We start from the raw sequence: 26,597 nt of genomic DNA, 5'->3' as shown, positions 1-26,597 counted from the left end.
GGGTAACTCTTAAAAGAAGCGCCAAATATTAATAATATTAAATATTGTTAGAGTAAGCTTGAAAAATAAACAAAGAAGTATGGAGATACAAGGAAGTAAGGTTATATTTACCACAATATTTTGTACAACGTAAGTTGTTGAAATTCTCAATAATTAACTACTTTAATCGATAATGATATTAAATTTTTTAACTCGGCATACTACAATTGAGGCCATGAGAGCCAGAGTGGCCTAACTACTTAAACAATAGTTTTCAGTAGTAAGGAAAAAAGAGAAGCCCATATTTCAAATAATTGTAACTTTAGAAAATATTTATATTTTATTGTTTTTTATTGCCTAAGTCTCTTCATATGTTATATTCTTTGTTTTTTAGGACCTATGTCAATCCTAGGTACCATTATTATTATTATTTTTTATAGATAGGCCACTCTGGCATTTGGGGTTTAAGATTAATTTAAAAAAATAAGCAGTTAGTCCAAAGTATTTATTATAATAAAAGTATCCTTACATTAATAAACCTTCCTTATAAGCATCAATCACTATCTATTACTTCATCTTCCACATGCAAATCATTACCTACCGAAGCACTATCCTTAATATTATTATAAAAATCATGAAGTACCGGGGGAATGTATTGAAGAAGTTCCACCAAATCCTTTTTTTTCTCCACACTTATTTGTCTACCCAATGGATACAAAAGATCAAGCTGTAAATTAGCTATGGCAATAGAATTTCTTTTTTTCAAGTCCACACTTTCAAACAGGACCTCTTCATTATTTGAATATTTAAAAAATATTGTGAATGGGTAGTTCTTGTGGTACAGGAGCCACTGAATATTTAGCCACTTTACTTTTGATTTCTCTGCAGTGACTTTTCGATTGGTTATATTATTCTCCAATTTTTTGGTTGAATAGAAATCTTCTTTGGCCATTTTTATAATTTGAAAGGGTTTTTTCTTTCTTGCAGTCTTTATTACTTCAATCCAATCATCAGGTACGAAAATATTCTGAAAATATTTTTTCTTTTTTTCTATTAAGCCAAAGTCCTGATCACACGCCAAATAAGAATGACCGCTTACAAAAAATTTATGGTCAATATTTTCCACAACATAGTCTGGATGACTAATAATATATTGACAAAGAGTGGCCATTTTTATATTGCGATTTTGGCCACCACATTGGTCAGAATATAAAATTAACCTTTTGGTCTTAACATTTTCTTTAATGTATCGCAATAAACAAGAGCCTATCTCCTGTGGTCCTCTAGAGGCTACAGTCTCATCCCATACACACATTGTTGCGTTGTCATTTGCAGCATCATGTATACCTAGTACATACGTCCACAGCTGCCTTTTATAATAACACACTCCCGTTGACACTACTGGAGTAGGCAATGTTTTCATTAGGTCGAATACAATGACAGTGACATCTAAGTCTTCTTTAGCAAGGTTTTTATCTTTCTTGTAATTATCTTTCGCACTGTCAGCTTTTGAGAGGTGTAACTTTTTTTGTAACTCAAGCTGGTACTTTTCTTCTAGTGAATGAGCTGCATCTATCTTAATCTTCAAATTGTCACATTTCTTGCATGAATCGGATACAGGTGCATGGAATGATAAATTAAATTGTTCATTAAATATTTTCCGGAACATAAAATCGGATACCTTTTCTGACTCAGAAATATTATCACAGTACATGGAATACATTTTTGGTAAACTTAGATCTGGAGCTAAGAACCTTCTGTTCATACTCTTGTGTAGTGTGTAGTGTGATTCATACTTAGGAAATTTATCAATAAATGTTTTTACTTTTTGAACTTTTTCTTCAGATGTCTTATTGACAGGAACATGCTTTCCTCTTCTATCAATAGGTGGTGTAGGAATGGACAATTTTGTTTTTAAAACTCTGGATATTCTTCCATCAGATACTGCAAAAACTTTTTTAAAGAATTCTTTACATACCGTAGTATACAAACCATCGGAATTTGGAATAGTATATACTCGGGTATTGGAGCGTCTAGACTCAGTTTGTCGGCGATCAGTGAGAAAAGAGCATCTTTTTTTAGGTAACACTTTTACCAATGAAAATAAGTAAGATGACTGCAAAGTAAAACTTTCCATGGCATAAAACCTATCGAAGAGTGCTTTTTGCTGTGCAGCACCAACTTTATCGTGGCATTTTAGTCCACATCTACATGGTATATCTGTGTTTATATTTTTCGAAGGTACAGTTTTGCCTTTTGCATTCACATATTCCTCACCTCTCGCGCGTTTTGCCTTGCGTATATTCTTTTTCCACTTATGTGGCTGTCGAACTCGCTTTCTTGGCTTCCGTTGCTCTTGGTCGTTTTGAGGGTCTTGGTTGTTTTGAGAGTGGTTATCTTCTAAAATATCAATTAGATCCAAGGGAGTTGGCGATGGCGATCTGGATGGTAAATACTCAGAGCCTGAATCTTGATATGGGTCTTCCTCATCCACTCCGAAGATATCTGAAAGTAAAGTAATTTGCTTACGAAATAGTAGACTGACAAAATTAGTTACAACACTCAATTGACTGACAATTTTTCTTATCAAAATCATGTTTTGCTTACCTTGCATTGTGTTTTCTATGTTACTAGAGGTTCCAGCTTCCATGTTATCCATTTTAAGCCATTAATTGCAAGAAAAACCTTCGTTCAACATTAAAAACAATCACGCGGCAAACTATGACAGTTTGGCCTAACGTCAAAGAAATGTCAATTTAATTAGTATTGCCATAGTGCAAAAATGGCCTAACTCATTTAGGCCACTATAGCGCTACCAAACTTTTAAAATTTCTGATAGGCTGTGGTAGTAATACTAATTCCATCTATGAAAACAATATTGAACTAATTTTAGGCCACTGTGGCGCTATGACTTTTGCCGTTTAGAGCAGTTTTTTGAATTAAAATCAGTATTGAAAAAATGACAGTTAGGCCACTCTGGCTCTCATGGCCTCAATTCATCTACGATTGCTACATTCATACCATACCCTGTGCATCCACCAGCGCCATTGTGGAGGATTTTTGAACTGTTATTTAGCGCATACAACTTTACACTTTTCAACTTTTCTCCCATATAAGATGACTCTCCTTACCTCTACCCTCCATATGCAAAACGAACTGTTTTGAAGTTTATTTTCTTTGCATTCGTTTAAATATTGCCACGTGCATATTACTTGTAGTGGCGCAACCCGTGTCGGTTCTTACAGCATTGGTTTAATATAAACCTTTCTCATCTGTTTACGATTTAATTGTTGACAATATTTCGTGGTGTGCAGAAGCTGTTAGATGGAATTACGTTTTCCATCATGCTCTCTATTATAATGTTCTAAAGAAAGGTCAAAAAGTTTTTAACTGATTTAGAAAGATATTTTCCTAAGAACCATGTTATTTTTCGTCAAAACGCAGTCGCGGATAGTAATGTTAAACAAACTGAGCTTTAAGCGTCTCCCCGGGAGCTTGCTGTATTTAATTAATTAATTAATATTAAATAAAATAAAGTGTATGTAATTTATGGTATTGTACGATGTTTAACGAGTAACAAATTCTACCGGCTTGTAACGTAGATTAGACGACGGAAATTGATTATACACAATAAAAAGGTATTACTGAATAGTCATTGTTTTCTTTACACCTCACAGATTGAATCAAATAATAATTCAGAAGTCCAGGATTGTGGATTTTGAAACTCCCTACAAAAGAGTACGTCTCTTTTGTTCAGTAGTGGACGTCAATCGTCAACCGATTGTCTCCTCGGACCTCGTATACCTTAAGCACAAACAAAAGAAGAGCATATATGCTGTCTCCAGCAAGAACGTATCCAAAATCATTTTTGTCGTAACTGTATGATATTTTGATTGCACGTTTTCTTTATTCCTCTTTGGACTTTATGAAGTGTTGCAAGTAAGTCATTGGCAGAAAGAAGTCTTAAATAAAACACATTTCATATAAAAAGCTATTTATTTACAATCATCTAGTTACAATAAACTCGGTACTGTACAAAAATACACAATTACAATCTATACAGCCATCACAGCGGGTAACTTTTGCAACAAACAATTTGTGTAGAGATCTTTCGAGTGATTTAACAAACATTAATTTTATTTTTACAATTACTTTAATAGTGATTGACAAGAAGAAATTCATATTATTAGTTATTATTAAGGACGCTAAATGGTGCGAGTCATTTGTCGTGCGTGGACGCCATTTATTTTATGACTCAAAATGGCTAGAACCCAGAGCCGTAAGTAAAGCAAGCCAAAAAATTTACCTTACTTATTACAATGTAACATGAGAATGAACCTTCAAATATTAATGTTATTTACTATATCAAACAAGGCTATATGGAAAGGGTGTATTAAGACATCTCCTTAAAAGATTCGCCCTTATTATGGAGGGTAGAGGTAAGGAGAGTCATCTTATATGGGAGAAAAGTTGAAAAAGTGTCCAGTTGATGCGCTAAATAACAGTTCAAAAATCCTCCACAATGGCGCTGGTGGTATGAATGTAGCAATCGTAGATGAATTGAAGTATGCCGAGTTAAAAAATTTAATGTAATTATCGACTAAAGTAGTTAATTATTGAGAATTTCAACAACTTACGTTGTACAAAATATTGTGGTAAATATAACCTTACTTCCTTGTTTATTTTTCAAGCCTACTCTAACAATATTTATATTTGGCGCTTCTTTTAAGAGTTACCTTGATGCAAATGTGGCGCCATCCTAATTTAATACATTTTGACGACACTTTTTCATATACACAGATGATCCTCTTTACCTCTACCCTCCATAGCCCTTATAAGATTTTGAGAAATTATTATAATTTCAAATGACAGTTTTCGTACTAAGTAACATGACGTTATGTTTGTCTACGTATTTCTGTAAAAGTATTAATACCCGATCGGCTATGCACCTCTTTCCAACCAGCCCTGTTAACCAAGGAATTGTGAACTAAATAAAATTATGAACTGCAGCGAATTCAGTTGTAGCCACATAAATTTCACAACTGAACTAAGTGGGCACGCCTTAAAATAGTGCTGTCCATTTCTAACGGATAAAGAGAGAAAGCGATAGCGCTTTTCAACACTATGGGCACATAAATTTTGCTGTCCATTTATGTGGAATGTAGTGGAATGTTATAATTATTAGGAAAAAAGCGTGCCTATCTAAGTATGAAGTGGATACTAAGAGCTGGTGATGACACTATAAGTAGGTACTTAGGAAATGTGGAAACTTGAATGGCGAATTGGCACCTTCACTATTTTAGGTCCGTCCCTTAAAATTTCGTACCATCGGCATCGGCTTCCGCGACTTCGGCGTACGAATCAACCTAAAAACATAGATATATGTCGCGGACTTTTTTTTTAGAAGTTTTAAGATGATTCATTCCGTCATTAATCATTTTGGCGTAACAATAACCGTTAACGCTTCGCTCGCATAGGAAGCTCTTAAAAGGAATATTTTTTCCCGTTTTTGCGACTTCTTGCATTGATGATCCGCTAATATTGGTCGTAGCGTAATGTTATAAATATACTCTATAGCCTTCTTCGAGAAATGGCCTATCCACCACAAAAAATATTTTTCTTATTCGAATCAGTAGTTCCAGAAATTGCGCGTTCAACCAATCAAACTCTTCATCTTTATCATAACAGTATAAAAGAAAAGATACATTGATATAATGTGAAAAGGACAGCACTACTTATACACCAGCCAATTTAGTTTAGCTTAGAAACTTATGTAGGTGCAGCAGAATCGGCGACATTATGCGAAAGATTTTTAATAACTAAACTTGCGACATAGCACTATCGTTCTCCTAACAGGTAATAAAATAAATACATTTTTAATTACTAGTAAAGAAAATATAATGACTATTAGAGATACCCTGTACAACTAAAGATTAAACATTAAGGGAATACAAAATTACGTGTATATAATAATTCAAACATTATCATAAGAAACGCACTAAAAATTAAAAAATAAAAGGAAATGAAAGCACATTTGGAAGTTAAACGAACAAGGGAGCACAAAACGCATTCGTCATAAAGTAGTCGCCGGCTTTTTTTCGCTGAGTTTAACTAATAAGCGCGCTTCAAAGCTGTACCGGACGCCTATCCCTATAAAAGCCGGGTCAGTTACATCAGTATATAACCCAAACATTATCAGGTGAGATTGCAGTCAACAGCTACTAACTTGGTAAAGGTCTAAAAAAATCATTTTCTCAAACACAAACAGAAACACGCAACATTTTTTTTTAAATAAACATAACAATAGCATCTTTATAGTCTTATAATTCATAGCACGTCATCCTTAGATTCATGAAATTAGTCATATTGTCACATTTTTTAACACTGGATTGTATCTTACATATTAGGAGTTATTTTAATAGACCACTTTTGACCGCTGTTGTGTATTTAAATTTCAAATAAAACGTCTAGAATAGAGACTTTGGGACCGTGGGGTCCGGAGGCAAGAGCCCTTTTCAAAGAATTATCGAAAAGGGTTATCGAGTCTACCGGTGATCCTAGAGCGGGCAGTTACCTTGGCCAACGAATTAGTTTGGCCATCCAAAGGGGCAATGCTGCCAGCATCTTAGGAACTGTGCCTCGCTGCGGTGGTTTCGAAGACGTTTTAGATTTTATTTAGTTTTTAAATAGTTTATTTTAGGTTATAGTTATGTATTAATAAAAATTATATTTTAGAGATAATCAAATAAATACATAAGAACAAACGTCTTGAATATAATATTTTTAACAAATATTAATGAAATTATGACGATTTTCAGTGCAATTAAGTGAAATGCTAAAAGTAAGTTATCAAAGTGGTGTTTATGAAAATAAATAATTAAACTATTTTTACCTAATTAACAGTGCCTACTACCACTACACTACCACTACGTTAGCCCTGAAAGGACACGCAGTAATCTGACGCCGACTAGTTTCTATTAAGTTTTGTGTAATTTTATATTTTTTAATATAATTATTTATATTTTTTTCATTCTATATTATTATATGGTATTTTAATTTTACTGATTATTGAATGATGAAGATAAGGTTCGCTGAGACCAGTGTTGCGCCTTTTAGTGTGCAGGTATACTGAGCCAGCTCCATTGTCACAGAGGGTGTAAATTATAGTGAAAGTAATTTTATGTAAGTTTATAGCATGTTTCAAAATTGATAAATTGGTTTTCTTTTCTTTCTTTTTTATTTGTGAACCAACCAGTGCATCTTTGTTGTCGGCATGCCTTTGGTGGTTGCCTGGAAATGATAACTACCAGTGATAAGGCCGCCTTTACGCCCTAGTTCATAAGTTTTGTTTCCTGAGTTTTTATTATTTTTATTATTTATGTTGTTTGTGTCAATAAAGACGATTTTTATTCCTTTATAAACCATGCCATGCCCAAACACATGAAAACGAATCTGAATTGATAACCTCCTTTTGAAGAAAGTCACCTAAAAAGCAACAGAGCAAACGCGCAAGAAACAAATAATAAGTGATGCATGCCGATATTTCACGCGTAAATGAAATGCATCTAAATTGGCTTAGACATTTTCGCTCCCAAAATATAAATATAGTAGGTATTTGAGTAGAGACATAAGAACTTGGAAAAGTGGTAGTAGGTACTGTTAATTAGGTAAAAATGGTTTAATAAACTTCTTTTCATAAACTCCACTTTGATAAATTACTTTTGACACGCTCTTTGAATTTTTTAAAACCAATATAAACTTTTTTGAAATATTCTGCACCAGTGAATTGCCTGTTAAACTGGCGTCAGCCCACTGGCATCGTGTAAACTGCACAGTTTTTAAACCACTTCGTCGTGTTAACAAGGATTGAATCTATTATGTTGGTGCACAGAGTACTTTGAACGCTATGCAGGAATAGAGTCCCCGCCTATATTTCAAGCCAGTGACTGCCTTGTTGAACTGTCGCCAACCCACTGGCATTGCGTAAAATATGATTAGCAATTTCGTCGTGTTAACGCGGATTGAATCCATTAAGTTCGTGCACTAAGTACTTTAAAATCCAAGCAAGCGGCTTGCCCGTTAAACTGGCATCGTGTAAACTATGCTGAAATCGATCGTCGTATTCTCGGATCGAATCCATTAGTTGGTCCTTGGAACACCATGCCCTTTTGTCGTGTTATAACGGAGTGCATGCATTTTTGGTGTAATGGGTGCTTAGAACACCATCATGTCGGCGCGCGGCGTGTCGCTGAGGTTGTCGTCCAGCGTGAGGTACATGTTGAAGGAGGAGAACATGGCGGTGGCGGACAGGAAGTGCCACACGTCGTGGGAGTCGTACAGCTGTAGCAGCGAGCACACGCGGTTGCTCTGGCGCGACTGCGCCGCCGTCAGCTGCACACGTCATCATCATCATATCAGCCCATGGCCGGCCCACTACAGCTCACGAGTCTCCTCTCAGAACGAGGAGGGCTTAGGCCATAGATAGCCGCGCTGGCCAAGTTCGGATTGGTAGACTTTACACTCTTATCTAAACTATGAATCAATTTTTTTTTTTTTCTCTTTAGTTCTAAGTTGTCATATTTTAACATTTAAATCAATTGTAATAATAATTTTGATTTGGTTATAAAATTTAAATTAAGTAATGAAATAAAAATAATTTCGACAAATTTTATTGCAATGCCCCGGCGGGGCGTCATGTCTCTGATGTATGTGCATGTATATAAACAATAAACAATTGCCTAATGATTTAGGCGATATCTCATCATCATCACCATATCAACCCGTCACCCACTACAAAGCACGGGTCTCCTCCCACAATGAGAAGGGGTTAAGGCCGTAGTCCAACACGCTGGCCTAGTGCGAATTGGTGGACTCCACACACCTCTGAGAACATTATATAGATCTCTCAGGCATGCAGGTTTCCTAACGATGTTTTCCTTCTTTCGTTTATTCGTTTATTTTAAATTCCTTAATTAAAAAACGCACAAAACTCAGAAACGTTAGAGGTTCGCCGGGGATAGGATTCCTTCACCCCAAAATGGAGGGGAAAGCTCATAACGAATAATAATAATTCTCTATCTCTTCTTTCTCTCTCTCTCTCTCTCTCTCGTTCGGCGATCTTTTTGTTTTTTTTTATCGCCTGTAAACAGAGCAACCCTTCACAGGGCATGCACGCAACACGTTCTGCGAAATGGCGCCCTGTGTCCATCGACATGTTTAGCCACATGCGCCCTTAACTACACCGGCAACCACGCCCTTAAGGCCGGAACACTGTAATAATAAGCATGGCGTTAGTACTGTACTACTACTAGTTTTATTCACTCACCGCCCAGTTGGTGCTGAGGTCAAGGTAGAAGTAGCTGGAGCCGAACCAGATCGTGTACGTCGTCGCTATGAAGATCCAGCTACGCAAACAAATTGAATCACTTCACTTACAGTTCATAAAAAACATTAGGTACGACATTAAGGACTATTATATGTTTTACCGTGAGGTCCTTTCACTTGGGGGTATAGGCCAGGGTAATGTAGCTAAAAACGATAATTCAGTATCTGACATGAAATCACTTATGGGGGAGGCCCACAATGAGAAGGGGTTAAGGCCTGCAGACCTGTAGTAAAGTATCGCGTAAAGTATGGTGATATGTGGTGGGTGGTAAACGTACCTGTACCATCGTATGGACTCCCGGTGCAAGAGCTTCATGACGATGTAGAACAGCGTGTACAGGAACAGGTTGGACATCAGCACCAGCAGCAGGTGGGACGCGAAATCGCGGCTGTGCTGCGACATCCTGTTTGGAACATATAAACCCTGTACTAACATCATCATGATATACATCGACACATAATAACATAGCTCAGTGGTAATAACATAGCTCAATGGTAATAGCATAGCTCAGTGGTAAAAACATAGCTCAGTGGTAAAAACACAGCTTAGTGGTAATAATAGAGCTCAATGGTAATAACATAGCTCAGTGGTAATAACATAGCTCAGTGGTAATAACATAGCTCAGTGGTAATAACATAGCTCAGTGGTAATAACATAGCTCAGTGGTAATAACATAGTTCAGTGGTAGTAATAGAGCACAGTGTTAATATTAGAGGCCAGTAGTAATAAAAGAGCTCTATGGTAATAATTGAGGTCAGTTGGAATAAATAATATAAGAGAGCGCACTGACCCGTATCCTGCGAGCGCCCAGTTGGCCACGTTGGCGATGACCAACATCACACAGCGGCCGCAGTGCGTGGGCGTGACTGCGGCCAGCGGTCGCCGCAACAGCTCGCGCGCCGCACGGTACACAACCCCGCCGTCTGCGGTACATTGGTAAACGTATCACATTTCGGTGTTCAAATGCGAATACAAAAGAAATAATGTGAAATAATTGAGATTATCTTTGTTATTCGTAGCACTATACTTTATTGGATTTGGATTAGTTAGTATAGTAAAGCCCAATAATAAAACCAAATATTAGCGTTTAGGTAATTTAATCTTTAAAAAAACAACCTAACCTGCTACACCGATTTTGATATTATATTGCGATTTGACATGGTAACAACATAAATCAAAAAGAAGCCTTACCGAGTCTAAACCTGCCGAGGTAGTATATTTGGAAGGTCATGACGAGGCAGGTCACCAAGTGCAGCACAGTGAACGCCACCCAGAAGTAGAAGTTCGCATTCAGCACTCCTACCAGACCTGAATGAAAAACACAACTTCAACACTTGCTTCTCGATAAATTGATCGCTAACCATGGAACTCTAAGATCAGTTGTTAAGTAGATGATAGAGCATGGATTACTACGTGATCAATAGAGATTGCAAGTATATAGCTATCGGAGGAAAGTTGACGCATGCCAGAGTGCTATAGAAGCATGATAGGGGGAAATTGATAGACATAATAAGAACAACAACAGTGAAGAAAAGTACACAAACCAAAGATGAAACAATCATCATAAAGAGCTTTAATGAAGATAGAAATGAGCAATAAGCATGCAATAATCTTGTTGAGACAAATCTTCATTACTTTAGTTTGAAATATTTGGATAAGTTTTCAAAATTGTAGAAAACAGTTTAACAAAGTAGTGTTCTGTTAAGAAATCGAGATGTGCGAGAACACCGCTTAATTCGTATAAATAAATAAAAAAAAACGTTATATATAATACACAAAGCATTAAAAGTTTTAAAGGAACTAACTACTAAAAAAGTACGCACACAGCAAGAGCTTGGTAAAACACACTTTTCTTGAAAATGCCCCTTCCATGAACCGAATGAGTACGACAACTATCAGTAAAAATGCTCCATCGCCGGTCCATGAAACGGATGTGTACGAAACTCACCAATGAATATGATGAGCGCCAGCACGCCGAAGGTGGCGTGCGCGCGCGCGTTGATATCGGGGTGCCGAGACTGGTAGATCTTCACCATGCACAGCACCGACGTCACGTACATGAACGACGTATCTGCACGACATCACACCATCACATTATTATAAGGAAAAAGACGGCATCCCTCCTGACAAGGTTGCGGTCGGGCTCGAACAGTATCCTGAATATGTTAGCGGGAAAGTTTGATTCACCTATCTTGCAATACTTCATGTCGGTGCTTGTACGGTGAAGCAAACTGCCTTGAGTTTTTCCTATAATATAATATAATTCTATAATATAATTAATTAATACTAACATAGTCGTTTAAGTTGTATTACTAACAAAGGTGGGCCTTTGTTGTTTTTTTTAGAAAAAAAAAACTCCACTCTCCGCTTGCGGGGCTTTTGAATGCCCAAGCAACCGGTGGTCAGGGCTCCAGAGTGAGGAACCTCCTCACAATACGCGCCATTTCAAGGACTACTGCCTTTTGTATCCGACCCTTGATCCAACAACCAAGCGAAAGCTTCTTGAGATGTTGGTCGAAGCTTTTCGCGAGAAGACCATTGACTGAAACGACGATCGGAACAACAACTGTCGACTCAACATTATTATTATTATTATTATTATTATTATTATTATTACAATCCCAACTAACATTGTAAACTCCAAAGTGTATTCGTTTTTATGTTTGTACGCATGAAATAAGCAGCCAATCACCTTGATTTCTGACATAAAGTTAGTTGAAAGTATGAAGAGTAACATATGTTACTTTTTATTATTTTTATCTCGAAAAAATACAAACGCAAAAACAGCTAGTAAACTTCATATTTAACCACAACGAAAACAATGTTATATTCATTATCAACCTATGACAGGCCCACAGCACGGTCCGGCATGGGCACGGGTCTGCTCTCAGAATGAGAAGATAAGGAAGAATAGGCCGTAGTCAAACCACGTTGGCCAATTGCGGATTAGTAGACTTCACACGTCAGGTTTCCTCACCATGTTTTCCTTCACGGTTAAAGCAAGTAATATTTCATTGCTTAACCATAAGCATAAAAATATATAACTTAAGTGAGAGATGCGTGCCGGTTCTAGCTCGGTCTAGCCTTACCTACTAGGCTATCACCGTTCGATTTTTGTCGTAATTTTTAATGTTCAAACCATTGAAATTAAACTCATGGCGTTCTTACGCCTGCCCGAGGAGAGTTTGCCGTGTGATGGCGGCAGATCAGAAAACAGTTGTGACACCACCCTTCCACCTCCTCCCGCGGTTGTCGTTCGATGCGACTAAGATATTAATCCTTATCCTAACTACGACTAAGAAATTATTACTTATCCTAAGGTTGCCTGGAAGAGATCGCTACTAAGCGATAAGGCCACCATTTGTTTCCTAGTTTTTAAGTTTGTTTTTGTTGTGTCCATTGTTTTTTTTTCCTATTTGTGATGTACAAATAAAGTGTATAAATAAATAAATAAGGTATAACGGAGAACGGCCAGCATCTCGTGCGATTACCAATGCTTCAATTTCAATATTTCGCCTTTGATTGCCGGGAAGAAATCTTTATTTAGCGAGAAGGCCACGAAATTGTACCCTCTTGCATAGAGCAAGAGGGTACAGTTTTGTTTTGTATTTTTATATTTCTGTAACAACTTTTTTCTTTGGCGTACAATAAAAGAGCATTCATTAATTTTTCATTGATTCATAAATTCGTTCATTTAATCATTCTTTCACTTCGAGTGTCTAGCGTGGTTATAATTGGCAAACCCTCACGTTTTGAGAGGCCTTTCGCCCAGCAGTGGACCGTTATAGGCTATTGATGATTATGAATGTACTAACTCCTTAAGACATGAATGCAATTAGCTCGCTCACCGAACTGGAAGTTCATACTGTTGGGGCACACGTGGTAGGCGGCGGACAGTAGCCCCTCGCTCACTAGCGCAATGCCCATCGCGTACAGTAACCCGAAGTGCTGCGGGATGCCCAGCTCTTTCTGATAACCAAAAGCAAGATTAAAAAAAACGTGTGCGTACTTATGTACACGCGTTACACATGTTATTTATTTGGCGTAGCAAGTTAAAAATCTATCCAAAAATTTTATCTTAAGCCTTATTCTACGTTTGTAGAGAAAACGACACTAACAATAGAAAAAAAGGTATTTAATACATAGAAAGTTTTATTATAACGCATTATCAAGTTATCTCATTATCGGACCACCAAGTTTAACTGAACTTTAAAATGTGATTTTTGTATCAATTAAATCACCGGAATGAGCACGCAGACTTTAAAAATTGGTAGTTTACACTGTCCAACCTTATAGCTAACTTCAGGGTGCCGATTTTTTGTGACGGTGTGCGCGCGCATAACAAAGTGAGCGGACGATGTATTCCCCGCTCACTCGGTTTCGCAGCTAACTTCATCCTGTTAAAATCGTGCAACCATCTGCGAGCGCATTTCGTTGCATCGTATAATTTCACTCCAATGTTTTTTTCTATCGCCGCTAAAGAAGTATAACTTCAAAAGAAATAATAATAATCAGTGCGCGGCGCAATTATTCTTGACATTAATATTTCACATGACGATAATCTGGTGAAAGCTGTAAAGGAAAAAGTATCCAAATACTTGTACCTTCCTCACGAGATTACCGCCATGTGGAGTGTTAAGTCGCTCGTTATTCTCTCTCTTATATCAGTCTCACGAAAATCTTCGACTAGGAAGCTTTCGCTTGGTTGTTAGATCAAGGCTCATATTGTGACTCCTCACTCTGGAATCCTGACCGCCGGTTGCTTGGGCATTCAAAAGACCCGATAGCGGAGAAGTGAATGTTATTCTTTATAAATTTTTAATAGCGCTCAGGGTTTCTTTATACTATTTAACATTGTTAAGAATTTAAAAAAGAAAAACAATAAATGATAGATTATAAAAATGATAATAATAAAAATACTACCAGAATACACACATCTGACCAGGAAAACGAAAAACCAGGATGGCGCCACATTTGAGAGAGTAAAGTGTATAGAAAAAAATAGTTCCATATTTTTCCTATACGGTAGGGGTTTTTTTTCATTTTCTTGGTCAGGCTATATTTCCTACTCTTCTACCGGTACAAATAGCAGATTTAATCGAGAAGAAGCCGGCAAGAAACACTGCATGTTTTACCTATTTACTTTCATATTTTAGTAATCATAACATTCTGCACAGACAAATCTACCACTGATGCAGGAATATGTCTTGCTAAACATATGTAGGACGAAATCGGGAAATTTTGCGACCTCTCTATAGTTGACTGTGTTAACCATGAATTTTTTACTCGTAGAATTCAAAATAACGGAATCTAAAAACAGGCGGGCGAGTATATTGTTACAGAAATATAAATATTTATACATAATTTAAGTAAGACATCTATGGTCTCGTATAAATGGTAGTACCGCAAGGATCAATTTTGGGCCCCTTTTTGTTCCTTTAAGTCAGAGTCAACAGTCAATTAGACCGATAGCATTTGAATGCGTACATTACGTAAAAAAGTGTGTACATGGTAAAGAGATGATGGTGATAACTTTATTCGAGAGCAACTGGGGACACCGCAAGGAACTATTCTGGGCTCGCTTTTGTTCCTTGCGTGGTAGCGACTGCGCGCACAAGAAGTTGAAAAAGCACAGGTCCTGGATGCGCGACTGATTGAGAGACTGGGTGCACCGCAGGGATCTATTTAAGGCCCGATTTTGTTCCTTATGTGGTACAACGTTTGCAGTAACTAGAAGTTGAACTATCATGGTGCACAGATTAAAAAGCATACTTTTGCAGGCGTTTTCTGGCGATGCTGTTGGTGCCGCCGCCACACCTGCGCCAGGAATAGCGCGCCCAGCAGCACGTAGCCCAGGTTGGAGTACACGTGGTTGAAGTCCGACAGCGCCGACAGCGGGTGCGCGCACAGGAAGTTGAAGTAGCACAGGTCCTGGTTGCCCGACTGGTTGAGCAACTGGGCACAAAACATTATCACACTAATTTTAATATCTATATATATAAAAGAGAAAGTGTGTGGGTATGTTCCGTATAGGCCCCGAAACGGCTGGACCGATTTCAATGGAATTTTGAATTTTCAGGGAATCTCCGGATTGACCCGGCGAGTAATCCTTTAAAGCTTGGTGACGATCGGAGCAGTCCTCTTTTTGATCTGTCAAACTATCAAATACAGCTTTTATTTACTCATCATAGTAATTATTCTATTGTTGGGTGTACATGGGTGTAGATAATGATCTTCACCCGCTCGAGAAGAGAATAGAAGAGAATGAATACGGAGAGAAATAAATGATTTAATATATTATGAGACTTGAATTAAAAATTTAATGATGTAAGTTTATTGTTTAAATAAAATAAAGCAAAATCTAGCCCGGCGAAGCGGGCTGGATACGCTAGTAATACTATAAACGCGAGCCCAAGCACGCACCAAATTATCACTTGCGTCAACGGTAAAGAGTGCCCGAGAGTCCTACATAATGTTCTTAAAGGTGTGTGGAGTCCACAAATCCGGGCCAGGGTGGTCGATTACGGCCTTTACCCCTTCTCATTTTTTGAGGAGACACGTACTCTGTAGTGGTAATGTGTTGATGCGACTGATGAATGAATGAATAAACGCGTTTAGTTTGTCCTAACTTAACGCCATAACTGAGCAATAAATAAACTTAATTTTTGGCATAACCATAGTTGATAGGACGGAGAGTAACATTGGTTACTAGGTACACATAGATTTTTTTACGGGATCTCAAAAAAACACAGCTAGTATAATATGATCTTAAACAAATATTTTAATTATGAGCTGCAAAGTTACGTAACGTAAGCGTGGAAGCAATCTATTAAACATCTACATGCACTTGACGTATCTACTTTTAGGGTAGAAAACTTTAGCGGGTTGGTGCGTGACCCAAAAATCCCTACTAATATTATAAATGTCAATGTAAGTTTGTTTGTTACGCTTTCACGCAAAAACTATTAACCGATCCTCATGAAACTTTGTACACATATTCTTGGAAGTGTTAGAAGTAATATAGGATACTTTTTATCACGACATTAAGCTTGGTTCCTTTGGGAGAGGGGACGAAAGTGTTAGACGATTTTACACCATAACTCCGACAAATTAAAACCGATTTAAATTATTATTTTTGTACTATAGAGGTTATAATATGTGTTTAATTTTGCCCAAACTGTGTAGATCTGATGAATGTGGTTGGAGATAGAGGACAGAACTCCTCAGCGGACGGCAGCAAACCCCTCATTTAAGGCTTAGCGATACTGAATAGTTTATTTTTTTTAGAACTACAACTAAATTGAACGCCACATCAAAAAACAAAAACAGACGAAGTCGCGGGCAACAACTAGTGAGCAATATATTCTTGTTACTTGAACACAGATGTATGTTTTATGTATATATATATATATATATATATATATATATATATATATATATATTTTATATATTATGTATGTTTACGTATTTATTTTGTACTATATACATTTATAAGAGTGGGACAGTGCTATAAGTGTACTTATACTGTCCCACTCTCTTGCTAAAGGTTATGTCATTCATAGGTTGCCTGTAAGATATTGCTAGCAGCAATAAGGCCGTCTCTTCATGCCTACATTTTTTAAATTATTTGTATTCTTGTTATTTTGTGTTATCTGTATTATTTTATGTTTTGTGTGTGTTTCTTCTTCTTCTTCTTCGAGGCCCTTTTACCTTGTATTCCAGTAAAAAGAAATGCCATTGGACCAGGAAAATACAAGATACCATGGGGTAAATTTTACGATATATTAGTGTAGGACATTTGACTCCACGAGGATTCCTACGATAAAAAGTTGCGATATTTAAAAAAAGCTGTTAAGTGTCATTATATTTCCAACTGAATACAATGTTTAATGATTTAATTTCTCTTAAAGTATATATTATTAGAATTCTCCAAATATTTATTATATGTTAGATGCATTTGTGTATATTAGTTTCTGTATTAGTATTTAGTCATTCGTATGCATGTATTTCATATTGTGTACCACATGCAGTTTCTTCTCCTCTTTATTTTTCCTAATACTAAGGTTGCCTGGCAGAGATCCTACTAAGCGATAAGACCGCCTTTTGTGTTCTGATTCTATTTGTATGCTCCCGTTTTCTTGTGTATATCTTTTAATTTATGTGGTGTATAAATAAAGAGTGATAATAATAATGTCTCACCCGCTGGTAGGTGACCACCAGCTGTATGACCGGCAGCGTGTAGAACACCGCCACTGTGAGCACGTTCCAGAGGTACATTTTCGAGCGAGCCTGCAGCACGCGCGGGCGACATCTGTGGGCGTACACCTTTATACAATGCCCATGAAGCTAAATTTGCTGAAATCTAATATGTCTCTTCACTGTAATCCTTACTGATATTCTGTATGTTAAAGTTCGTTTGTCTGTCCATCCTTCAAACCTTTTTTTTTTTTGACGGCCGATTGGCGTAACGGGCAGCGTCCCTGCTTTCTGAGTCCAAGGCCGTGGGTTCGATTCCCATAAATAGAAAATGTTTGTGTGATGAACAATAATGTTTTACAGTGTCTGGGTGTTTATCTGGATATTATGGGTATTATTATCAGTCATAAAAATATTCATCAGTCATCTTAGTACCCATAACACAAGCTACGCTTACTTTGGGGCTAGATGGCGATGTGTGTATTGTCGTAGTATATTTGTTGGATAGAAGCAGGCGTTACTTTGCGGAAATCAAATATATTATGAAAATTTAACTTAATTACTTAACAATTCAAAGTCAACAGTTCTTGAGCATGCTCCGGTTTCGGAGCGAAACGTGCGTAGGGGGTACATTGCCGATGATCTGTGTGGTGTGGAGTATAACGATTGAAGAAATTTTTTAACTGTAACTGTAATAATAATTTATATTAAACCATACAGATTCTCCTGCTTTTCGCGGACTATAGCAAATTTAGCTTAATTTTCATAGTAGTATATTTGTTCATTAATTTTATTATTATATATTTCATAAAAAAATATTCATCAGTCATCTCAGTACCCATAGCACAAGCTACGCTTACTTTGGGGCTAGATGGCGATATGTGTAATGGCATATTATATTTTTTTAACTAAGTGACTTGATTTTTGGCATAGGGACAGTACCAAAGGACGAAGAGTAACATAGAGTACTTTTTGTCAAATTGTATTTAAAAGGAACATTACACAAATATCGTCCTTTTCTCATAAACCTACAGCTAACACCGAAAATGCTATATGGGAAAATATAACAGCTGTCCAAAAAATAAATCTGGGGGTCTCAGCGCCAACGCCATAGACATTATAGGGGATAGTCTTCCTACATTTAAAAAAAAAACCTAAAGGACCACTTCCTATCGAAATACTGTGGTACTGTTTAAACTTAGTTTTTTTTTTTCCTTTGCTCTTTTTTGTGTTAGTTTAGCTAGTTTTGTTCTATAGTCAACATTTTTAATATTATTTTAAATATAATTTAAGTATTTGTTTTTGTAATTTATTCTAAATGTATGTTTTAGTTCGCGGTGCTAGATTCGTCAAGTTTATGTCACAGCCTAATGGATCTTACAGCTTATACTCTCATGTCTCTCTTAATCGTTTTTTCTCCTTCTAACTGACAATATAGTTTTTTATTCGCAAGTTGTGGCAGTCTTAAAGTGGGTCTACAATATAACATTTATATGTTTTTTCATTTTTTGTTTTGTTTTATAAGAGTTGTTGTTGTAACCTGTTGATTGTGCATTAAATAAATAAATAAATAACCTACCTGGCCAGACTGGCGACGCAAAGTTTCCCCCCGTGAGGGTATGAGTCGTCGGCGTCCTCCGGCGTGGACTGCCCCGACTCCGTGTCTGAAGAAGAACTGCCTCCTGGAGTAGATACATAGGATGGTTTTTTTAATGCAGACAAACACTGGATCAAAGACACGGTCAGGAATAACAAACATGAAAGTTTTTCAGTGTGAGTGTGTTTATACTCGTATGTATATTATAAGTATTTATGTATTATATTCATAAAAATGTTAAGCTACGCTGACTTTTGGGCTGGATGGCGATGTGTCTAATCTTGTAGTATATTTATTTATCATTATAATTTTTTTTTTAATTTGGTTCACCAACAGCTTTGCAATTACAAAAAATCATATTTTTTTTTAAATTTAACCTAGCTTATGCAGTATGAAGACATAATGTTCAGCTACTTACAAACTAGCTTACAGCTACACAAACAAGACAAAAGTATATCCAGTTTAGGCAACATATAAAATTTCATTCAGACAATTTGAAAGATGTAGTACTGCTATTTTATGTTACTTTAAAAAGCTAACATTAAAAAAAAGGTAAATTAAATGAACAAAATAACATGATTAAATAACAAGCCATTAATAAATAACTAGCGGACCTCAGCGCCATGTGTCGTGCTGATTTGTGGTTCTAAACCATCCAGGGTGCCACCCAAACGCATACAAGACAAAATCATTCAAATCGGTCCAGCCGTTTAGAAGTTCAGTGACATATACATGCGCACAAGAAATATATATATAAGACTAGCGTACCCAGCGCGCTTCGCCGGGCTAGATTTTGCTTTATTTTATTTAAACAATAAAATTACATCTTTAAACTTTTAATTTCAGTCTCATAATATATTAAATCATTTATTTCTCTCCGTATTCATTCTCATCTATTCTCTTCTCGAGCGGATGAAGATCATTATCTACGCCCATGTACACCCAACAATAGAATATCATCATAGTCAATAAAAGCTGTATTTGACAGTTTGACAGTTCAAAAATAGGAGTGCTCCGATCGTCACCAAACTTTACAGGATTACTCGCCAGGTCAATCCGGAGATTCCGTGAAAGTTTCATTGAAATCGGTCCAGCCGTTTCGGAGCCTATACGGAACATACCCACACACTTTCTCTTCTATATATATAGATTAGCTAGCGTGGTGGACTACGGCCTTAACCCCTTCTCATTGTGGGAGGAGACCCGTGCCCTTTGGTGGGCTTTTAATGGGTTGGTGATGATGATAGATAGATAATTAGTAGTTTGAGTTTTTCCATCTTCATTTAGGAGCACTCAGAGATTATTACCTGTACGTCTCGAGTCGCCCACGTCTCGCGAGCCGCTGCTGCCTTCGTTGATGACGTGTCGGCGTCGGCGCGGCGTCGACGCACGCACGCTCTCATTGTTGTGCGGCATCGTGGGGGCGATGAGGGAATCTGGAAACATTCAGCTTCCTAAGCCATCAACCACGTTACACCCGGTTTCCAAGAGAGGAGAAGAGTGGAAAGGAGAAGAGATGAGACAAGACAATGGTGTATCCATAAATGGGAGCCGGAGCTAGCTAGAGCGGAAGTACCGCTGTGTTTTAAGTGGAAGACGTGAGCTAGCTAGAGCGGAGCAGCGCTGTGTTTTGGCCCTATATCCACAAGAGCGGAGCAGAAACTAGAGATGTTTTGTAAAAAAACATTCGGCTATCGTTATACTACGTGTAACGTACATACATACTTGACGTTTCAAAAGTGCTTATAAAGTAGGCCTACTTGAAATAAATGAATTTGATTTCTTAACCGAATAACGAAATACTGTTGAAGGATGCATAAGGACGTTTGATAAGAAATTACCCTGTAAAAACATTCAGTTAAAAAAAACATATTTATTTTTCCATACAAACGATTTCAAAACATTCATCAAGTGTTTACTTATGGCCTTAATTGAAGATAAAAGACTGACACGTGCAAAGTACATACGCTACGCGATGCGTACTTAATAAAGTGACAAGAATCACATGATTTTAATTTTGCATGTGATGTTAGGGTTGTATCAGATTTCTTTCAGTAAAAACTATGGCAGTGGTTTACTCAAAAACTATTAGGTTTTCGATTTAACAGATAATGTTCCTCTAAAGCTTGTAAAGTATTAATTCGGTTATCATTTCAACGTTGTATATCGTGATATCGTTTTTGTCTGATTTTGGCTTTGGCCGTGGCTGGTTACCACCGTATCGACAGAGACGTTCCACTAAGCGATTTAGTGTTCCGGTGCGATGTCGAGTAGAAATCGATTAGGGGTGACAGGCCTCTACTCCAGGCCTAGAGTCTAGATGTGAGCTGGCTAGAAAGGAGCAGATTTTTCCGAGTTCCGGTTTAGCTCAGTTGCCGCACAACGCTCACGTCTCCGCTGCACAGACTATTATAAAAATAAATAAATAAATAAATAAAAAATAAATAAATAAATAAATAAATATAGGACATCTCTTCTCTCCGACCGATTGGTGTCCAACGTAATTAAAAGAAAGGTAGACGTGGAAATGACGATATTCGATTAATTCGAAATTTAAAATTCATTTATTTAAAGTAGGTAATATAAACATTGGATAGCAGCAGACGTTACTTTGCGGAAATTACATTACACAGATTCTCCTGCTTTTCGGGGAGCATAGCACATTAAGCTTAATTTCCTAATATAAGCAATTTTGGAACGTCAAGTCTGTCTGTTTGTAGTGACTCTGCCACCGGTTCGGAAGGCAGATTCCACCGAGATAGAAGCCAGCCAGTAACTCAGCAGTGGCTCTTTTCCAACATTAACTATTTGTTGTTGAAATCTAATCCTTTTATTTTTTTGTTAATTCATAATTGATACTTAATTGAATTTAATTAATCATTTAACATTATTAACATATATTTACATTATTAACATATGAACGTTTGACGGAGCACTCAGGGCTTCTAAGGATGGCGCCACTCACGCACACCTCAAGAGAAGGTGAAGTTAAAAGGCAATAAAAAAACAGAAAATCATAATCATATCACGACAGTCGTGAGCTGGCACTGATTCAGAGCAAAAGCCGCATAAAAAAGGTCTCTGGAAGCATATCAGAAAATAACTGCACCTTCAGTTATTTTTAACATATAAAAAAAAAATCAAAAAATCCTTAGAATCCTGACCCCGACCCCTAAACTAGGAAATTTGAACATTGATTGAACCATTAAAATAATATCTAGAGTAGTGCACTTTAACAAAGGAAAGTTTACAAAGGTGTGTTGAGTTAAGTAAAGGTTAAATTGGTTGAAAATTGAGTTTTTTTCAATGTGAATTTGTTTGTTACTTTTTTACGCTTTAAATTCCACAGACCGACGTGAATTAGCGCATACACTTTATAAGGGATACAAAAAAAAATAACAATTCTCCTCTCATTACTCTGAAACAAAAACAGAGTCGCAAAACAAAAAAAATGGGCAAAGATTAGTTTTGTTTTTTTAAAGATAGCTTCGCTTTGCCAACATATATCCCCACCTCCATCGCCATGGTGGTTCCGTCGCTTCCCTTGGCACAGCACAGCTATCACGAAGGCCACGTAGAAAGACAGGAAGAATCCCAAGGCAGCCCCCGCCGCTATCATGTACTCCTTGTACGATATCGTTTGTATCACTTTGAAACTGAAACGAGGAGTACAATATATCAACCCATTATAAGAAGGGTTCAGGTTGTGCAAGAATTTTGAAGTTATACTTCTTTTGGCGCGTTGGGAATAGTTACGAGAGTAATTTTTTAAGACGCACGCGCACACCGTCACAAAAAACCGACACCCTGAAGTTAGCTAAACGGTTTGACAGTGTACACTTTCAATTGTCAATTACTTTTATAACAATTGAAAGTTAATTATGATTTAATTGATTCAATTGTAGAATCATAAAGTTTTAATGTTGAGTGAATATTGGTTGTCCGATGATGAGTCTATTAGTATTCCATATTTAATTATGTTTATTATGTCCATTTCTTTAATAATGTAGAAATATTTTTTGGTTATATTTAATAAAACTTTCAATGTATTAAATAACTTTTTCTATTGTTAGAATTATCGTTTTTTCTACAAACGTAGAATAAGGTGAAAGATAACGTTTTTGAAAAGAATTTTATCTTGTTACTTTGGCGTAACAAGATAAAAATCTTTATATAATAATGTATAACTTCTAACGCGTGTACATAAGTACACACACGTGTTTATTTTTTGTTAGAAGTTTTAAAGGGGAACAATTTTGTTATACATGATTTAATCGAAACTTTAACCGTTTACGCAGCACACGCAGCGGAAGCTCTCAAAAGGAAAAAACATAAAAAAATTAAAACATTCTTAATTCAAACTCTTCAGCTTTATACAACGTGAAACGGAATTATGAAATACTGTTGAAGGTTGCACAAGTATATTTCTTAAGGAATCGACCGACCGAAGATCTGTTTGGTGTGGAGTATTAAGAAATTATATTACACCATACACATTCTCCCGCTTTTCGCGGACTATAGCAAATTAAGCTTAATTTTCTTAACCCTTTTAAAGATAAAAGACCGACACGCGCATAGTACCTGCGCTACGCGACGCTTACCTAATAAAGTGACAGTCACTTGATTTTAATTCTGCATGTGATATTAGGGCTGTATCTCATCATCATCATCATCTCAACCAATTGACGTCCACTGCTGGACATAGGTCTTTTGTAGGGAGTTCCACAATGCACGGTCCTGGGCCGCTTGCCTCCAACGGCTCCCAGCTACTCGCCTGATGTCATCTGTCCAGCTCGTTTGGGGCCGACCTACGCTGCGTTTACCGGTGCGGGGTCGCCATTCCAGCACCTTAAGACCCCAACGTCCATCGGTTCTCCGAGCTATGTGCCCCGCCCATTGCCACTTCAGCTTCGCAATTCGCTGAGCTATGTCGGTAACTCTAGTTCTTCTACGGGCTGTATCTGATTTATTTCAATAAAAACTATGGCAAGGGTTTACTCAAAAACTATTAGCGTTTCGGTTTTACAGATAAGTCTTAGAGACAGTATATAATGTACCTACTATATACGAATTAGCTCTCAATCATGTTATTTTGAACTTACCTAAACCTCTTGACTCTGCCATCATTAGTGCCAACGCTGACGGTGTCGTCCCAGCCGAAATACTGCGCCATTTTCGGTAAGGTTGCGTTTGATGAGACACTGCCCGTACAATCGCCGTCCGAAGTCTTCACTATGAACACTATGTAGAAGCCAAGCGGGAACGTGTCTTGCTGCAAATAAAATCTATTATTTTTTTATTCCACTACGAGTTAGCCCTTGACTGCAATCTCCCCTGGTGGTAAGTGATGATGCAGTCAGTAGCGGGCTTAACTGTTATGGAATATCGCAGTATCTAATACCCCTAGGATAATTTGAACGTGATACGAACAATTTGCCATAGAAATCGATATATATTTTTGACGTGACAACGTCTTATGATTCGATGGAGCCGGCTGCACGCACGAAAAAACATGACTCATGTGGCGTTACCTCGATCTGAGGCGTTCCATTTAAGGCTTGAAGTGCAAGCGAGAGCGTGGAACGAGCGACAAAGAGGAACAATCCGCGAGGCCTCCGCGTTCGGCAGCGTTCGACATCTGTCTCTCTCCTACTTGAGTGAGCGATGCGTCCGCGTGGACAGTTACATGTTTTCGTCAAGTATGAAGTGCAGTGAAAAGTGAATGTGGTGTAAATTGTTAAACAATTGCTCAACGCACATGTAAAAAAAAATTACATAATTGTATTAATGCGTACAAATAAATGTAACTTGATCAATTCAACTGTGATTTCCATTTACCCCCTTCTCGATATCCATACAAAATATCTATCAAACAAATAAAATTAAAACTTTCTTTTCAATAATGCAACCATTCCATCAGTATTTTCTTATGACGTTGTCACGTTCAACTATCGTCCGTAAACCGACTTTACAGAGAACCGATTTTTTTTATTGCACTATAAGTGAGCCCTTGACTGCAATCTCACCTGGGGGTAAGACGATGCAGTCTAAGATGGTAGCGGGCTAACCTGTTATGGAGTAGAATTATGAGAAGAATAGTAGTCATAGTCGATTTCTACGCGACATCGCACCGGAACACGAAAACGCTTAGCGTCTTTGTCCGTAGGGTGGTAACTAGCCACGGCCGAAGCCTCGCACCAGAACAGACCAAAGTAAATTCAGAAATTATAAATTCCTAAATGGCCCCTGCCGGGAATCGAACCTGTAACCTCCTACTTAAACTACAGCGCTCGCCGTTGCGCCACCAAAAACGGAGTAGGGTATCGAGACTATCATATCATATCTGAAACTGAATCATCACGTGAGATTTGCAGTCAATGGCAAACTTGTAGTGGAATAAAAAAAAATGGACCCGGATGATGTAGAGGAGATAATCAAATAATTTACCGTCAATGTGATGCCACCGCGTCTTGTCATAGTTAAATAGTAGCCATCATACAAAATATCCCGCTCGTTGTCGAATACTGGACACTGGAAAATAAAAAACTATTATAATAATCAACACAAATTTAATACCATTTTTGATCTACCCCACCACTTCCGGATGCCGTACGAAATAAATAAATATTAAATAAATATACTACGACAATACACACATCGCCGTCTAGTCCCTAAGTAAGCGTAGCTTGTGGTATGGGTACTAAGATAACTGGTTAATATTTTATGAATAATATACAAACATAAAAATTATAACATATAGATAAACACCCAGACACTGAAAAACACAACGACGGCCGACTGGCGCAGTGGGCAGCGAACCAGCGACTTTCCGAATCGTGGCCGCGGGTTCCATTCCCACAACTGGAAAATGTTTGTGTGATGGACATGAATATTTTTTAGTGTCCGGGTGTTTATCTGTATATTATAAGTTTATTCTGTGTTTTATATTTATAGAAATATTCATCAGCTATCTTAGTACCTATAACACAAGCTTCGCTTACTTTGGGGCTAGATGGCGATGTGTGTAATGTCGTAGTATATTTATTTATTTATTTATCACAAACATCGTCCAGTTGTGGGAATCGAGCCCACGGCCTTGGACTCAGAAAGCAGGGTCGCTGCCCACTACGCCAATCGACCGTAAAAATTATTAAAGTTGTCAAGAAAAGAAGTTGTTCATCAGATTTACACGAAATTCGGGCAAAACTAAACTGATAGCATAACCTATCCATAGCAAAAATAAAATTATTTAAATCGGTTATCACTTGACGCAATTATGGTTTAAAATCGTCAAACACTTTCATCCCCTCTCGCAAAGGATCTAATCTGAATTTGGGGATAAAACCTATCCTACCTTTCAAGTGAGATGAAACTGCACACGTTGTGTAAATTAAATTAAAATCGGTTAAGTAGTTTAGGAGTCAATCGCGGACAAATAAC

General features: G+C 37.3%; 2 protein-coding genes across 2 annotated transcripts in view; both read right to left on the bottom strand.

Annotated features, from left to right (window-relative positions):
• Positions 1-424: 424 nt before the first annotated feature.
• Positions 425-2,973, bottom strand: LOC120627820. Its single transcript, XM_039895879.1, has 2 exons — positions 2,587-2,973; positions 425-2,484 (listed from the first exon to the last, which is right to left on the bottom strand). The coding sequence occupies exons 1-2, from the start codon at positions 2,636-2,638 to the stop codon at positions 533-535; spliced, it is 2,004 nt and encodes a 667-aa protein (XP_039751813.1). The 5' UTR covers positions 2,639-2,973; the 3' UTR covers positions 425-532.
• A 3,775-nt stretch (positions 2,974-6,748) lies between these two features.
• Positions 6,749-26,597, bottom strand: part of LOC120627953 (SID1 transmembrane family member 1) — a 49,728-nt gene continuing 29,879 nt past the window's right edge. The window contains exons 18-31 of the mRNA XM_039896083.1: positions 25,605-25,688; positions 24,260-24,429; positions 22,671-22,813; positions 20,465-20,593; positions 19,140-19,242; positions 17,564-17,675; positions 15,137-15,319; positions 13,213-13,333; positions 11,313-11,435; positions 10,556-10,672; positions 10,155-10,287; positions 9,642-9,767; positions 9,305-9,383; positions 6,749-8,370 (exon numbers count right to left, since the gene is read on the bottom strand). Of these exons, the coding sequence (XP_039752017.1) occupies positions 8,194-8,370; positions 9,305-9,383; positions 9,642-9,767; positions 10,155-10,287; positions 10,556-10,672; positions 11,313-11,435; positions 13,213-13,333; positions 15,137-15,319; positions 17,564-17,675; positions 19,140-19,242; positions 20,465-20,593; positions 22,671-22,813; positions 24,260-24,429; positions 25,605-25,688 (1,800 nt within the window). The 3' untranslated portion in view covers positions 6,749-8,193. The remainder of the gene's footprint in view (positions 8,371-9,304; positions 9,384-9,641; positions 9,768-10,154; positions 10,288-10,555; positions 10,673-11,312; positions 11,436-13,212; positions 13,334-15,136; positions 15,320-17,563; positions 17,676-19,139; positions 19,243-20,464; positions 20,594-22,670; positions 22,814-24,259; positions 24,430-25,604; positions 25,689-26,597) is intronic.

Source organism: Pararge aegeria, chromosome 12 (assembly GCF_905163445.1).
Source record: "Pararge aegeria chromosome 12, ilParAegt1.1, whole genome shotgun sequence".
Taxonomy (NCBI): Eukaryota; Metazoa; Arthropoda; class Insecta; order Lepidoptera; family Nymphalidae; genus Pararge; species Pararge aegeria.
Note: the sequence above shows the minus strand (reverse complement) of the source record. Positions and strands in the feature narration are given on the sequence as shown.